Consider the following 14,517-nt stretch of genomic DNA (forward strand, 5'->3'; position numbering starts at 1 on the left):
ACATTCTAGCACATGCAATAAATATTTTATCTATGGAAAAAATACTCAACAAAACAAGAAATAAAGAAAGTTGTTAGGCAACGCCTAATCCTCACTAACCCATGTAATAGATATTTTCAGCGACCCACCCTCCATATGGAAGTTCCTGGAGGTACGCAGAAGCTTCATGGTTGCCACCGATGAAGACGGTTAATACAGGTGCTTTAGCTTCCCCGGAATAATACCTGAGTAGAAAAATAAAAAATTATATCTTGAAACTATTTCCACATCCAGTTGTTTAATTAATTTATAATTCATTAGTTAACTAAAAATTAATTAATATTAATCAATTCATAATTTTAGAAAAACATAAAACTATGTCACATACTTATAAAAACTGTTCATCTGTCTATACTTTGGTGGCACTGCCATTGTCTGAAGATCTTGAAAATTTCTGACTGCTTGGAAGTCCCCACATATCAACAGCAGATCAACTTTTATACCACTTTTTTCTTCACATTTGAGAACTGTTTCATATATTTTGTCCAGTTCACCATGGCAACAACCTTCTATTGCTATTTTCATTTTTTTTTATCTTTTTCCTTACAAAACAACAGCCTAACTATCTGCAAACAATTCAAAAATATTCATTAAATTACAATCAAATATTTGCATGTTTTAATTAATTAAGTTAATTAAATTAAATAAATCATGACTCATGTCATAATCAGATTCATTATTATTTCAAGACACTTAAAATTTAAGTGTATTGTGATTGTCACTCAACATTTAAAAGTCTTAAATGTTGAGTGACAATCATAATAATTAAATAATAAAAAAATTATATAATGATAATTATAGAATAGAGAGAAAATAATTGTGAAATATTAATATAGAATATAAAATATTATAAAATAACATTTTAATATTACATTTATTTTTAAGTAATAAATTATTTATATCTTTTATAATTATAATTTCCTCAACAAATTATATTATTATAATAATTATTATAATTATTAAAATAACACAAAAGTGAACACTAACCATGTAGTAAATGTAAACGTAAATTAACAAGACACGCAAACAAATTAACAAAAACACAAATATATATAATATATATAGATATACCACATTCCGTCATTTCATTTACAAGCTATCTCTCCTTCCTTACTTTACGTTTACGACCGTTTATAAATAAAGTAAACAAAGACGATTGTAAATAATGATCAATGGTAAACACTGACAAAGTCAACTTAATCTTAATGGAAACCCGGAAAAATTTTAAAATTCTTTTTAATAATGTCTTTAACTTTAAACATTAGGCATGGAACCCGAAAACATTTTGAAATTTTTTTAGATAATGATTTTAATTTTGCTAGGAGACACGCGAGGAACAGCAAGACGTTACATCGCATGTATTACATTCAACATACATACCATGTATATACTTTTTTTTTTTTACAAGCCTTCACCTCACTTTTCTTTACCCTTGTCACGATCGTTTTAAATAAAGAAAATAAAGAATATTGAATCAAGTGATGAGCACGATTGTAAATAATGATCAATGATAAATATTAACAAAGTTACCCTAATTACGTTAAGTTACGATTGTAAATAATGATCAATGATAAATATTAACAAAGTTATCCTAATTCTGCCTATTGTTGCATCTCTGTAGCTTCAAAGTCGGTTTCTTTAAACTTTGTCAGCGGAATAATATCTGTATTTTAACCTTTATATGAAAATATACACGCACACTCACTCAGTTTATTCTCATTCTATCAACATAAAAAATTATTTACGAAAGTTATTACTTACGTTTAATGAGCAATTTTCTCTTTATAGATTTAGTGATTCTAGGTAGTTGCGAAATATTCAGACAGTCTAGATACCATTCTTTGTCTCGTCTAGCGTCCACACTACAATGCGAATTTTTAAATCATCGAAGTTCACCTCAGAGGAAGTTGTATTGTGTGGAAAGAGTTCCTGCTAAGTGCTAACTACAAGTGAGAGAACGCATAAACGTGAACGCTGGCTGCCGCACAATGCTCACAGAAGGATCTGGGTTTGGTAACGACTAACGCATTGTTAAGAGACCGGAAAACGCCATGGACCATCAATTTTTATAGACTTCTCTTGTAAGTAGAAAGTCTGTGAAACGCAACACGTCTACCGGTGTGCTTTACAGCAAGATTGCAATTAGCCCTACTAAACTTGTTATTTAGAAAACGATCGTCATTACAATTTGATAAAAGATTTTGGATAAAAATATAAATAACTTTGAAATTTTTAGAAGTACACGAATCGCCGTGAAAAAATAAAACATGGACAAAACGTTTGTATTATTTTAAAAGCTGAGTTATATGCAAAACATTTACAAGTTGGCAAAATTCAATAAAACAAGCTTAAAGATCCGTCAACTAAAAAACACAATATCCTAATAAGTTTTTATACGATTTTCCATTAATCAAGTCGAAACGTTAAAAAATTAAAAACCATTCAAAATGTTGGAGACATGAAAATGGAACACGAATTCAATACGGAGGGACGATTTTGCCGTTTATGCTTAGAAGCTTCAAGGAAATATTCGTCTAAAAATATTAAAATTATTACAATTTTGATCGAGCTACTTCGAATTTAAGACAAAGATTTGAAATCAAAGCCTTAAACGATTAAAAACAGATAACAATAATTGAATTTATACTGAAATATTTAACAAAGTAAATGCAATCATTTCTTATAAGAGCTGCATTGAGAATTACACAGCCCTTTGTGGGAAACACGCACACAAGCACGCACACACACGTTTAGCTTGTAACCAACCATCTCTACTCTATACTGACTATAGATGGAGCAATAAAATGTGTGGACCCAAAATATGACAAAAGTATGAAATTTTAAATAGTCACGATACCATTTAACAAAACAGCTATAATTTCTCCGTAAGAACATTTTAAATTCTGGTTTTAAAAATTTGAATTAAGCAAATGCTGCTAATTTTTCTAGATTAAAAATTTGACGGCGTAAAAAAGACCAAGAGAAAGCATGCCCCTCTTAGTTCTCCTGCCTCTATTAAACTCTAACTTAGTTTATTTAAACTGCGAAAACGACATGACATGTTGAAAACTGCATAGCTATTTGTGAAAAAGGCTTGAAAACTCACTTGCGACTCGAGCAAATGCTTCTTCAAACACTCCACAAAGTCTAAATTCACTTCTGGCAAGAAAAGAGACTCCAATCTTCCGAAGTCAAAAAATTGAATGAGGCGCGATGATTGAATTTGTGAAAGGTTGTTTTCCGAGATGTCAAGCAGCTCCAACGAGGAATCTGATATCATTTAGAAGTTATCTCCAACAGAGCAGTAATGAATGTTATCTCAGTTAAATAGTAACTACTCGACGGAGATTAGCAACACAACTTAATAAATAAAAATGAAGTGTTCGTATTTTAAAAAAAAATATAAATTTAACAAATCTAACACAAATCTCACCATTGAATATAGAATGAGAAAAGTTGAAGAATTTGTTTGTCAGCGAGCAGCAGTTGATGTGGAGTTGCGACAACATAGGCAGGTTGCTGAGACAGATCTTCAAGTGCTGTGACGATGCATCGGTCAATGGGTTGTTGCCCAGAGACAACATCTGTAAGCACTGTTGTGTGTTGACGTTTTGGTGTTGATGTTGTGTGTTGAAGTTTTGATGTTGATGTTGTAATGGCAACAATGTAACAGCATTCAACATTCAAATTTTATTATTTAAGCACAAAGCAGAGAGTAAGCTCAATGAACAAAATATTTCAAAGTTGAACCTAACGTAAGTTTCAAACAAACAGCCATCAAAAATCAAACCACTTATAAATGTTTGTTACACTGTTTGCTATTACACGCACACACAATCATTTGCTACAAACACATCGCTGTTGGTTAATAAGACCTGAAGTGGTTTCTTATTGGTTGTTGAACTGACACAATTAGCCAATGAGATGAGAGATTCGTAAGTCAGCTGATTGTTGGATACATCCAAAGAACTCAAATAGGGAACGTACTTCAAAACAACTGCCAAGCTACGAAATCCTTCGTTTTTTATTTTGTTACCTGTGGTGAATGTTGTTGCGAGGATGAAGTTGCGTGATGGTGGCGAGGACGATGGTGATGTTGTTGTTAATGATATTGAAGAGACGATAATGACCGTGATGTAAAGTAAGGGTGATGACGGTGCTTGTGAAGATGATGGTGATAATGATAACATCGACGAAGGAGATGACATTTATGTCAACCGAAATGAAATGACCAAAATATGACGGCTATGATGAACTGGTCAAAATTTACATATTCATCTTCATCACCAGAAGCACTAACCATTACCATCATTATCAACCGATCTAACTAACAATCACAATCATCATCGTCCTCACCATCACGATCATCCTCATTCTTATTCCCACCACCAGCATACCCTGTATAAACAAATGAGTGAGATTATCAAGTGACTGAAGAACTCGTACGATTGGCTGGAGCTGTGTGAACTGGATGCTACGGTTGACGAGATTGAGGATATTTGATTGGTCGCATTCGACCAATTGTGACTTGATGTTTGAGTAAGACTCTGTTTCATTGGTTCGTGTTGCATGCTAAAGATTCGAAATCACGCTAACTACACACATTCATTTGCATCTTCTGCATAACAAGGAACTGACATGCCGACACAGACGCAACAGACAAAGATAGAAATATTTGACACATGGCACTACTGTACACTTTTAGCAATAGAATAATTTTAACATGAACACAAGTACAAACTCTAACAAATACAAGCAGATAAAAACGTGTGACGCAATAAAAAAAATGAAAACAATCAACAGACGGACGGACTCGTTTGCAAGGCTTTGCAAGCATCCTCATAACGACACTCCACAGAAATGTCATGCCAACCTACTACTTCACCAAAAATCTGCAACATTTTTAAACATCAACCAATCAGTCAACCAATCAGTCAACCAATCAGTCAATCAATCAGTCAATCAATCAGTCAATCAATCAATCAATCAATCAATCAATCAATCAATCAATCAATCAGTCAGTCAATCAATCAGTCAATCAATCAATCAATCAATCAATCAATCAATCAATCAATCAATCAATCAACAATCAATTTATCTTAATCAATCGATCAACAATCACTCAGTCAATTGACCAATCACAGTTGAACATGCTACAAGAAAAAAGTCAGCATCATACATCCCAATGCAAAAGTTTGACAGCAATACATACGCCATCAATGCCATTACAAAATAATAATTATTGAATAGACGCAAGCTTGAATGACCTGCTGATTGTTGCACAGCATTCCAGCGACATTATCCTGAAGGGACAAGAGAATGCCGTCAGCGGTCCACAGTTGCAGCCTGGGCTTGCAGCAAAAATTGTTGTAGTGTCTTATTGAAGCTTCCTCTGCCAGCCACATGAAGGTGTGGTTGCTGCTGTAATGTTTCAATCAGTCAATCAGAGTCAGTCAGTTGGTCAGTCAGTCAATCAGCCGGTTGGTCAGTAAATCAATCAGTCAGTTGGTCAAAAATTTAAACATTATATGTGACAAATCAATTAAATAATTATTCAACCTATCTGCCAATAAACACCAAATAATCCATCCATAAACCATCACAAAATGAGTATCTGATAAATAATTAGAACATGTCAAGCCACAACGGTCCCTAGCCCTAACTAACCCACTGGCAATGGGGACCATGACAATTCGATCCTCTATTTTCACCTTCACCCATATTTGAGAAATAATGCTACTGCTACTCTTGTTATTGTTGCTGTTGTTTCCAGTATCAAAATTGTTTTTGTTGTTGTAATTACGATTACTGCTGCTGTATTTGCTATTATTTAAAGTATCATCTTTGTTGATGTGCTTGAAATCATTTGTATTATCGTCAGTGTTGATGTTGTTATGGAGATCATTTACTACGTGGTTATTGATGTTATGTACATGGTTATTGGAGGCATTAATGTTGTCAACACTATTAATGTTGTTGTTGTTGCTGTTGTTGTTGCAGTCTTTACCTTTAATGCTTGTTGAATTGCCTTTCAATTTTTTTCTAACATTTTTTCTCCCGCTATGATCATCGTCATCTTTGCTCTTACACTCATCGCCATCACTAACATCATCGCGATTATTTCTACTGTACGATGATGATGATGGTGGTGGTGGTAATGGAATTAAGTGAGATGGTGAGGATGATGAGAATGAAGATGATTTGCGTTTCCTGACGATGGCGGGTTTTGAGATGGAGTGGAGTTTTTTGGAGGAACTTTTATTGACTGCTGATGATGGAGGAACAAGGTCTTCTGTTTTTTGGAGTTATTTAAAATATAATAAAATGAAAATAAAATTTAAATTAATCTAGAATAATCCAAACATTTAGTGCTAATTTAATGGCATAAAATGTCAAAATACACAAAATTAAATTTAAATAAAAAATTTATAATCGATCAATTTTATAACACACTAGAAAATGGAATTCAAATAAAAAATGCAGACCTTTTTGATTGACATCATCGACCAGCCAATCATCATCGACAAACTCAGATTTATCGACAACAGCTGGCAACTTAGGTTTGCTTTGATTGGTCGACTGAGTTTGTGAGAGAAGTGCAGCTGGCTTCTTAATGTCTAATTTGAAAATGGATAAATATTGTTGTAAAAAAATTTTAAGAATTGAAATATTTAAAAAAAATGTAAACACAACGCACAAACAGATCATATAAGTTGAAAGCTTTTTAAAAAAAAACTTAATAGTCGATTTGAAGTTTATGACTGAAAAAAATTTCCAACTATACAAAAATAATGAACGGAAGCTAAAAAATTATTCCATCGCCACAAAACTTACTACTAATGGCTTGCCGGTACGCCTTCACTGCAACCTTTGGATCGTATAATCGCTCATCTGAAGCATCGTCATTATCATTAAGATTGCAGCTGTCGTTATCACGACCACCGGATTTTTGGGGTTTAGATTTTTTTGGTTTCCTTTTAGTAGCACCATCCTCATCTTCATCCTCATCATCTGACGACGATGATGTCACATCCTCGATGACGTTATTGTCTCTCAGTTGTTTGTCCGGGTGTCTACTCTGGAGTCTGCTGTCGGTTGCTGGTCTCATTATTTTGGAGACATTTGTTGGTTGCTGCTGTCTGTTTGGTTGCTGCTGTTGTGGCGGTTTTTGTTGTTGTTGCGGTTTTTGTTGTTGACGCTGTTGTTGCTGCTGCCTCATAAATGAATTTTGATTTTTCTGAAGAAATTTCTGTCTCTGATCGTTGAACGGTTTAAGAATCTTTTCTCTTTGCTCTGGTAATAATAATAAATAATAATAATAAATAATCATAATAACATGTGCATAAAAAAAAATAAAAATAAGAAACTAATAAACGACGAACCCTGGGTTCGCTGGTTAAACTTTTTGTAATACTCGTGATGCTCATCTGTTGCATACTCACTCTCACAAAACTCTTTGAATATGTCGAGTGCCAACTGGCCCTGGTTTTCCGTTGTTTATTTATGAAAATTAAAGCAAAAATTATCAAATTTAAGAATGAATGCGAAATATAATAAATGAAAGAATTAATCATTCAACCATTTAAATTTTTCGTTCTTTCATTCTTTACAATATTCCAATGTTAAAAGATTGAAGATCATTCTTTTTAAAAGATTATTCAGATGTATCAAAGTATAGTCTACACACACACACACACGCACACACAACAATTAAAAGTTTCATTAAGATTCCTCATGAACTCTTATCAATCAATCAGTCATTCATTTATTCATTCATTCGTTCACGAATTTATCCAATCACATAAATGCCCTGAGAAACAATACAAATCATTATAAAAGCAATAATAATTAAAATAACAATATAAAAATAAAAATTATTATTGTTGTTTCTATTAATAGCAAGACCACAACGACGACCACTAGCAGTAGCAGCAGCAGCAGCGGTAGCAGCCTCACCTTATCATTTTTGCAGAGCAGATCGGCCTTGCCCTGCCTACAGAGCAACTCGATGACATCGACGTGACCATTGAGGCAGGCGCTGTGCAGAGGTGTGAAGCCTGTGTGGGAGGAAATTGGTGGAGAGTTACTTGAGAGAAATTTATCTCCAGAGTAACCATCATCATTATTGACTTAACTTCACTATCATCACCAATTATCATTAAAAAATAAATAAATAAAAATAAAAAGAAGAACAAAAGAGTAAGCGAGAACATGACCAACCCTCACACCCACTACCTCCCCTGTCGTTGACCCAGGCAGCATTCTGCAGGAGGACCTCAACAATCTCAACATGCCCGTTGATGGCAGCGTCGTGCAGCGGCAGCCACCCACCGTTGTCTCGTTGATTGACAGGTAGGCCCTGGCGATGACGTGATCAGCAACGTCATTCAATGAAGGGAGGAGTCATGAGTCCATGAAGATGAAGGAAAAAGAGTGAAAGTGAGAAAAAAATGACAAAAGAAAAGGAGAGAGCCAGAGAGAGAGAGAGAGAGAGAAAAGATTACGTGTAGTATGTATTGTGTTATTGTGTGCATGAACATTTATATTAATATTTTAATATAAGTTCAAGTGTTTTACATGTGTGAAATGATGTAAAGCCTGAATCATCTGAGCGATGTAACCATTTTAATTATGTTTTACCAGGCATTAACATGATAGAGAAATTAGCGTGGCGTATAATAGCACACACATATATTTATTGTTACATGTTCTTCAATGTGTGCTTGTTTGAATGTGTTAAGGAGTGTTAGAGAGAGAGAGAAAGAGAGAGAGTGAGAGAGAGGAGAGAGCGAGAGAGACTGAAAGTAAAAATGAGAAAGAGAGAGATCCAGATATAAAGCAGTCATTCATGCTAAAGAAATTATATTTTCATTCATCTATTCAATTGTCCAGTTTATTCACCACTGTCCATCAGTCACTGACGACCACATACATCCAATAAACACAAACATCCAATTCACCCTTCACCAACTTGTTTGATGTACGACTTCACTTTTAAGAGATCTCCAGATATGCAAGCAGCTTGCAACAATGACTCACCATACTTTGTCACCTTGGTATGGCGGTATTATTTGCGTATTCATGCGCTTAGGTATTAACGTTTTAAGAGTGCATGTTTGTTGTACGTATCAATGTTTGTGAGTTAAAATATCGACGCATCTAAACCATAGAAATGATAAGCACAAGGTTTATGTGATCGGAGTTTTACTTTATGCCAGGAACGTCTTAACAATGTTATAAGATTGTGATTATTTGAGATATTTGTCGATTGTTAAAATGTTTACAATAAAAATTTTAAGCTGTCCTAGTTCTGATCTAAACAGTTTGTATAAACTTCACAAAGGTGTTAATACAAACTTCTCAAAGATGCATTGAAACAAGCAGTTGAAACATTGAACAATGAAAACAACTACATGTGTGAATGAACAAATCTACTACGGATAACTGCAAAAACTACATACACAAAATGGCATAGACGTAATAGCTGGATAGATTTGATAGTTGGATAGATTTGATAGTTGAATAGATTTGATAGTTGGATAGATTTGATAGCTGGATAATAAATGTGATTATTGGATAAACGTGTTTTTTACATACAATATGAACAAAAACATCACGTGAAGTTGCACAAAAACTACACAGAAACGAATGAGCATGCATTTAAACTGAGTTGATAAACACTTTCTGTGGCAACCTTGCTTAGCAGATCTTTCTTCCTTGACCTTCCCCTGCTATTGTCATCTTCATCATTATCACTGCACATGTCTGTGTTGGTGGGCAGGTTAAAATTATTCTAATCATTCTAGAATTATCATCACATTTCTCACCATCACAACAACGAACGCCCAAACTTTAAGTAAATACACGTGTAACAATACATCACACCCACTGCATGTGATAGGCGGGGATCTCTTCGCAATCGAATCTGGTCAAGACAATAGCAGTGCCAGGCACTTTACCAGTACACTAACCCATTGTAATGGTTTTATAAGTCGCTAAGTTGTTAAATGTTAATTATCTGAATTGCTGTAAATGTTTCTCCATCTTCATAGCCATTCCAACTACTTACCTACTTCTCTGTCAAGATCGACATCATCACTTTCATCTTCATCTTCTTCATCATCACCAACATCAAAATCTTCAAACATATAGGGAACAACATCATCGTCATCACTTTCATCATCATTTTGGACATCACTATCATCAGGTCTTTTATTATTATTATTATTATTGTTGTTGTTGTTTCTTCTCGTCTTCAGTTGCTGCAAAATTTTTCTCGTGTTGGAAGCATCTTCTTCCTTCTTCTCCTTCTTTTGCCAGGAAAGCATGTATCTTAGTATCTTTATCTGGATTGACATTTTTAAATTTAGAAATTAGTTTGAAATTAAATAGGATGACAGCTTTAATAGATTCTTCAATGAACAGATACACATACACACAAGGAGCATACAAAACTGACAGTTAAATAATGAAAAATTCCTCAAAATAGGAAGCATAAAACAACCTAAAAAAAATAAAAATCATACACACACACACGCACGCGCACACACACACGCACGCGCACACACACACGCACACAGACAAAACACGCATGGACATAACAAACGGACAATAAAATATGAAAAATCTTTAAAAATATGGAGACATAAAAAAGACCTTAACGACATCGTCTTCATCATTGGTTGCTTGTTCAGCGTGGTGGTAGGCCAGGTCATACGCCTCTCTTATCAGGTCGTGCTCCTGATTGGCTCGCCCCAGAATGGTCGCTTTCGATAGGTAGAGTACGCTCAACTTGATGGTGAGCGTGTATCCAACATCAACATTATAAGGAATAATACATATGTAATAATAGTTCTATACAATCATTAACAACTGATGCAATTTAGATGTTATCATTGTTATTATAATATGATAGCTAGATATATGTGAAAGCTGGATAGATGTGATAGTTAGATATATGTGATAGCTAGATATATGTGATAGCTTGAAAGATGTGATAGAAGTTATTTTACTATTAACATTATAGTTCTCTTCATTTCAATTCTCAAAATCCAAAAGCCTAAATAAATCCCACCAACCCTGGAATTATCATCCTTGGAGGTGTAACAGATCTCTTTCTCGAGGTACTGCAGACATATGCAGTGAACATCAAGATCTTTGTAGGTGAACCAGAGAGAGTTGCAGACATCTATCAGTTCAGCCCCTTTCATCTTCAAAGCTTTAGCACACGTCTCCTAATTTATCAAATAAAAAATAATTAATTAATTGTTTAATTGATTAATTAATTGATTAATTAATTAATTGATTAGTTGGAGCGTAGAATTTATTGTCGACAGAAACTGAATAGCTATGAATCTAAGTTGTCAACTGAATGAGTGTAATGAGTGCATCATAGCTTATACTAAATGTTAAAAACATGTTTTGTGAAGAACTTTAGGAGGAAATGAATGACCATGCTAAATGTGCATGTTAGTAAAATCAAAATATTAATCAAAGTGCAATAATAATTATTGAAATAAATAATCTTATAACATTGAAATGTATGACAGTTTTAAAGAATTATTAATATAATGGGAGTATATTCAAAATTATAAGCTATCTACACTATCAATAACAAAAACATTACATCATCATCATTGCCCCATAGTTTGCATCACCATCACATCATCGTCAAATCACTATCACCTCACACCACATTATCATTACATCACAATCACATCACCATGTTCTTGTAACTTTCCAGTGCGAAATCACAACTCCCAACATTGGCTGCCTCGTCTCCCAACTTCTCGTAAAGTTTGTAGAGCATGCAAGGGTCATGCTTGCCCATCAACTTTACATCCTCAACGATGTTGCAGATTCTCACAACTTTTTGGAAAAGTTTTTTTGATTTTAACGGTTTTTATCGCTCATTTATAAAGTAATTTTTTGTTTTTTTTTTTTTAAGTTTTTGATATAAAATGGTGTTTTCCATTTTAAAATAAATTTATCAGATTTATTTTTAAAAAGAAAATAATAAACTTGTTATGTTGAAAAAATGAATGCTTATGTTGAAAAAAAAAACAAAAAAAAACTTAAGTAAACCTTTCTTGAGTAACTTTTCTATGTGCATGTGGTCAAGATCATCCTCGCCTTCAAATAGAAACTTCATCTTGTAGGCTTTAATGAGCGCTTGCTTGGCCGCCACAAAGTTTGACATGCATAGAAGGACCTGTGTATGTTAAAAGGGTTAAAGGTTACTCTCTCTTTTGCGCTTGCTTCAGAGGTTCCAATGACAAAAACACACAGTGTTATATGAATATACTTGAAAACGACGCATCACACACAATGCATGTGATAGGCGGGGATCTCTTTGTATTCGAAGCCAGTCACTGCAGCAGCAAGACCAGGCGCCTTTAACCATTAAGCCATTAATTACGCCGCTCGTGTGTGTGTGTGTGTGGTGTGTGTATGTGAATGCATGTGTGTGCAAATGTATGTGTGCGCATGTATGTGTAAATATGTTTTTAAGCTTTAAGTGAAAAAAATTCATTGATATTAAATTGTAAGAAGAGAGAGGCATAAAACACAAAGATATAAACACATTCAACCTGAAAAATGAAACTTTCAATATCACATAAAGTAACAAATTAAAACTTTGAATCAGAAAAAGCTCAACATATGTTGACAAAAAGAGATAGATAGAGAGTGAAAGAGAGAAAAAGAGAGAGAAAACAAACCTTAGCTTTCATAACCATGGAGTCTCTCTCCTTAATTTTCTTCTCTCTCAACTTCCTCGAACAAGCAACCAGTCTGTTGGCCTTCACAAGAGCAAGGTCAAATTTTCGAAGTTTTTTATAAAACTCCATGATGTTTGTTAGGCCAATGTACAGCTCATCATACAGTGCATGTTCCCTGGGTAGAAAGTATTTCATTCACTATATAAGTTTTAAAAACCAACTATTATTATTTTTTGTCAAAAATGGCCAGAGAAAAATTGAAAAGAAGTAAATAAGAAAACTGATTATAAGACAGAATATTAAGTAGGTACTCTGCAAATTTGATGGCCTGGTTGTAATAGTCAACACCGAGTGGTTCATTATCATCTGTGTCGTACACAATTCCTGCAATTCAGAATGATCATTTCAAAATATTTTTCAATTATTCCAAAAATTAGTTTAAATGCAAAGCAATTCATAGTCAGAAAAGTGAACCTAAATTAAGAAGACAGCGACACTTCATTTCAACGTAATCAACTTTTGCCAGGTTAACTCTCAGTCCCTCACACAACTTCAGTGCCAGGATGAATGATTCTTCGGCCTTCTTCAGGGCAATCTGACCTTTCTTGGTTCCTTTGTGGAGATAGACAAAATCAAGGTGAGTGTTTCCAATCGTCACATATGCTCTCTGCTGCTCTATTTGGCTTTTGCACTGGATGGAAAGATCCAGGTAACTGAGGTAAGTAATTTATTTTTTATGAACATTTTTTTGTAACTTTCATGATCATGTTATAACTACAATAATTATAAAAGATGTTCATTTCAGAACATAAAAATTTAAGAATGAGTATAAGGAATCTTCTAACAGATTTTAGAGACATTAGTGGCACCAGATAAAAAGACTAACTCAACAGTAAAACAACAACAAAACAAGGATATAGACAATAAAACAATGCAGAGACATGTTGTGTTCTCTAAGGGCAGCTTTATAATCAGCCATTGAGCTGTGCACACATCCAATGTAGCGATGTGATATGGCCTTTGAAATCATGTCATGCTCCATCTCACTCAACTCCAATGCTTCCTTGTGCTCATCCAATGCTTCTTCATATTTTCCTGTCCAATTCATTTTTTAATTTAACACTTAATTTTAATTTATCTTAATTTTTAATTATAAGTCTACAAATAAACAAAGAAAAAGTGAGTGAAACAATATAATGGATAATAAAGCAAGAAAAAAAAAGAAGCAAAACCAAGTTCAAAGAATTCCAATCCAAGGGCATTGCACATCTCAATGACTTCTTTCATTTTATTCTGTCGCTTCAATCGTGTCTTCTCTCTCAGTAACTCTGCAGTGTGGGTGTGTTGTGATGAGTAAATAGATAATAATAATCATGAAAATAAAATTATTACTATTTATAATTAAGAGTAACTAAGTACTGGTTAGTATTAAAATACTAATAAATAGTAACTACTACTAGGTAGTCAGGTGGTTACTAACTAGCTAAGTGGTCTAGCTAGCTAGTTGGAAAAATAATTGATGAAAGCGTCATATCGAAAACCAAAGTAAAACTTCAATGTTGAGAAAAAAATAATAATTTGATTTTACTTGCTATTTTGGAGTTTGCCATAATTAAGATGATGAACTAAATAAAACAAAAATTAAAAAATTAAAACTTTTAACAAGACCGCTCAAATTGGGTAACTAAACTAAAAGTTACCAAAATAATGAAGAAAAGTTTTAAAAGTTAATTTACGTAATTATTTGTGAAGAACGCAA

The 14,517-nt window shown here is 33.7% G+C and overlaps 2 protein-coding genes across 2 annotated transcripts in view; both read right to left on the bottom strand.

Annotated features, from left to right (window-relative positions):
- The window catches only part of HELRODRAFT_185863 (hypothetical protein), a 4,046-nt gene extending 2,743 nt beyond the window's left edge, over window positions 1-1,303 (bottom strand). Inside the window, exons 1-3 of the mRNA XM_009025395.1 lie at window positions 1,027-1,303; window positions 368-605; window positions 100-224 (exon numbers count right to left, since the gene is read on the bottom strand). Of these exons, the coding sequence (XP_009023643.1) occupies window positions 100-224; window positions 368-564 (322 nt within the window). The 5' untranslated portion in view covers window positions 565-605; window positions 1,027-1,303. The remainder of the gene's footprint in view (window positions 1-99; window positions 225-367; window positions 606-1,026) is intronic.
- Window positions 1,304-1,866: 563 nt separating this feature from the next.
- On the bottom strand, window positions 1,867-14,368 carry HELRODRAFT_193042 (hypothetical protein; the record flags this gene model as incomplete). Its single annotated transcript, XM_009025396.1, has 26 exons — window positions 1,867-1,935; window positions 3,146-3,309; window positions 3,473-3,632; window positions 3,915-4,075; window positions 4,437-4,586; window positions 4,853-4,931; window positions 5,307-5,460; window positions 5,707-6,331; window positions 6,525-6,656; window positions 6,874-7,332; window positions 7,422-7,521; window positions 7,996-8,096; window positions 8,260-8,398; window positions 9,011-9,091; window positions 9,734-9,804; window positions 10,109-10,385; window positions 10,696-10,830; window positions 11,118-11,273; window positions 11,762-11,907; window positions 12,124-12,250; window positions 12,759-12,933; window positions 13,070-13,142; window positions 13,233-13,471; window positions 13,700-13,853; window positions 13,991-14,086; window positions 14,347-14,368. 26 exons carry the CDS (start codon window positions 14,366-14,368, stop codon window positions 1,867-1,869), a joined length of 4,245 nt encoding a protein of 1,414 aa, XP_009023644.1.
- Window positions 14,369-14,517: the final 149 nt, after the last annotated feature.

Source organism: Helobdella robusta, assembly GCF_000326865.2.
Source record: "Helobdella robusta unplaced genomic scaffold HELROscaffold_41, whole genome shotgun sequence".
Taxonomy (NCBI): Eukaryota; Metazoa; Annelida; class Clitellata; order Rhynchobdellida; family Glossiphoniidae; genus Helobdella; species Helobdella robusta.